We start from the raw sequence: 2,924 nt of genomic DNA on the forward strand, positions 1-2,924 counted from the left end.
ATGGAAGTCATCATCTAAAGAAGACGAAATGAAGGGCAATGTTACATCTTTCACCAAGGCCCCTATGTGCCTTTAACCTCAATTACAAACGAAAATATACAGGCATGATTAATACAAATTCTTAATGAAGTGCATGCATGTGCTATAAGAGAAGCAACCCATCTCTTTTCATCCTGATTTCAACACCAGTGTCTCGATCCTCACGGATTCCTTAGGAGCAAGGAGGAATTATCTCATTATGACTTCTCATGCTTGATGTCCGGCAGAACGCAGATGGAATTATACACAGAGGATTTCTCATGTCTTCTTCCTCTATCGTACCCTGCCAGCAGCTTATACTGTACAACCGAATGATTCACTCCCCTCCACCATCCCTTCCGCAAGTTTACGTCACTCTGCGCTGCGTTTCACATTCGACGCATATTTCTCATTCTTGCAGCAGCCGGCTAATACACCGGACGTGGGACTCAGAGAGAGGGAGAACGTTCCGTGGCTGCAGAGCTCCGCTCCGAGGTGCCTATCTGAGCTGGGAAACCTCAGCTGTATTACTGTAGTACTCTAAACGAAGATGTGCTAGCTAGTGCATACAAAACGCATTTGAAGTCTTGTCTCAATTTCACCTTGTTTTTCACGTTATCTGGATCTTCTGTGATCTGATGCGGTACTGATATCAGATACAATATTCGCTGCTAGTTCATGCAAATTCGGTGTGTGGACATTTCTGTAAAATCTGATTTGTGATTGTTGTGAACACAGAGGCTCACCGGATCAGCCAATCTGATACGCTTGGGAGTATATCCTAATTTCATACTTTGTGCGATTCACAGCTGGATGAACATAATATACTCGCGTACTTTACGCTAGTTATACCCCTGGAAGAGACCATCTGGTCATTATCACCCCGTAACTTATATTTCACTCTCTTCAGATGAACGAAATTGATGCCCACATTCAGGCAGGTCATGTGCGGAAAATATCGAGGGCCTCTATCATCAATTATTGATGATATTGAGAAGATGCTGTGTTTCTAATCAAAGTGTTTGAATATTTGGACCTATGCCTTTGAAAAACATCACTGGGACAAGAAGTTGTATCACAACAGTTTCATTGCAGGAAAACAAGAACTGTCGTGGATTTATCATCAAGTCTTGGGGATTTTTTTCCTGTGTCAAACTAGTTCGCCCGTTTTCAGTTTGCAGTGCAAACAATGAGACAAGACACCCACTGTTTATCGAGTGACAATATTGATCTTCGTCAACTCCGTGTCGTTTGTCGGCCATATGACAGTATTTGCACTTTCCAATGAGAATTATCGATTTCTATTTACGACGCTTACAAGGATTTGGATTATAATCGCTGTTCTGTTAGTGGAGCAAGAAATATGGGATACTCCGTGGAGAGATTCGTCACTAAACCCGATCCAAACCTCATGTGCGGCATATGCGCATGCGTGCTTCGAGATGCGGTTTTGACGCGATGTGGACATGCGTTTTGTCAGACGTGCCTGGATACTTGGCTTGCCCGGCCTCTGGCTGGGACCTGTCCTCAGTGTCGAACTTGCATCAGCAAGTTTCAGGTGAGCCCGGTATGGGCCATCCGTGAACTCGTCAACGGGATGGCGATCTTCTGTTCCAACGCGGATCGAGGATGCGCGTTGACCGTGCGCGTAGAAATGTTGGACAAGCACCTTGATTGCTGTGGGTACGCACCTGTGGAATGCATCGCTTGCGGAGCTGTCGTAAATCGCTTGGAATATCCAGGACATACAGCTGAATGTGATAAGGCATGTTGTGAGAAAGGAACCAAAGAAACACCAAGCCAGGCAGGAGGTGGTGAACTCCCAAACATGGAGGAACTAAATCGCCGACTAAACGCTCTAGAAATTCAGCTCAAACACAGTCGTAAGCAGCTCCACTTATGCCAAGCTGATAACCGCAAACTAGAACGCGAGCTCTCCAAGGCACGCCTGGATTTACAAAGAAAGCGCGGGGAATTCAATTTGCTCAAAGCGCAACTCTGCGAGTTCGATTCGGACTATCCTTATGGCTTTCATCCGGACAGTGTCGCTAAGCTATCTCTTCTCCTCGCCTGCCATCTCCATGCCAAGCCGGACCAAGTGGATCGAAATCGCATCTTCAACTGCATCCAACGTTGCTATGACAACTTTGCGCGATGTGGATCCCGATACGAACATGACGTGCACATGCTCGTGGCTACTGCGTACGCCAGTAACTGGTTTTCGGATAACCAGAAAATCAATTTCCACTGTTGGCTGCAAAGTATTGCGCGCTATCGGAAATACGCCGACTGGGGCAGAGCTACCGTCCAAAACATCCATCGCCATGAGCATCAAGGTCACCAACATGGAGAGCAACATCCGCAGACGAGGATTTCTAGCCACCAATTCGAGCATGATGCTGCCGATGCTTGTAATCAGCGGGCAGCTGCCTTGAGGGAAGACCCCATGGTACGTGGGGCAATGGACGGCGACAGCTCCACTAACTCGCATCTCCTCAGGTCCCTGTCTTTGAGATAAAAGGACGTAGTTATGTGCCTCATCTAGGAGGTTACCGAGTTAGCCTCTAAACCTACCTCAGCAGAACTTTGATTATGAATATTAGCCTACTCTATAACAATTATAGCGCAACCATCGTCTTACTTGCAGGGCATCATTCAGGAAATGAGCGCAGGCACACGCTATGAGGCATTCTTTGAATACACCAATGAGGGTCTAGAATGGAAATATAAAAGCTACCTGATCAATATTCAATGTCATTTTTATCTTTAATATGAATCCGACTTGTATAACCATTAATTTTGCAAACCGACGTATGAACAGTACTTGTATAGGCGATGCGAGTTTACGAAAGTTGGGAGCAGTGTGGGTGTTCTTGATTGAGACAGATGCAGCGAGCAAAGTTAAA

At 45.9% G+C, this 2,924-nt stretch overlaps 1 protein-coding gene across 1 annotated transcript; it reads left to right on the plus strand.

The window, feature by feature from the left end:
• The first annotated feature begins 1,381 nt into the window (after window positions 1-1,381).
• On the plus strand, window positions 1,382-2,536 carry LOC139741186 (uncharacterized). The gene has a single exon (XM_071651778.1). It carries the CDS (start codon window positions 1,382-1,384, stop codon window positions 2,534-2,536), a length of 1,155 nt encoding a protein of 384 aa, XP_071507879.1.
• The last annotated feature ends 388 nt before the right edge of the window (window positions 2,537-2,924 follow it).

This window comes from Diadema antillarum, unplaced genomic scaffold (genome assembly GCF_040938485.1).
Source record: "Diadema antillarum isolate AM-2024a unplaced genomic scaffold, OU_Dant_1.0 seq00000910_RagTag, whole genome shotgun sequence".
Taxonomy (NCBI): Eukaryota; Metazoa; Echinodermata; class Echinoidea; order Diadematoida; family Diadematidae; genus Diadema; species Diadema antillarum.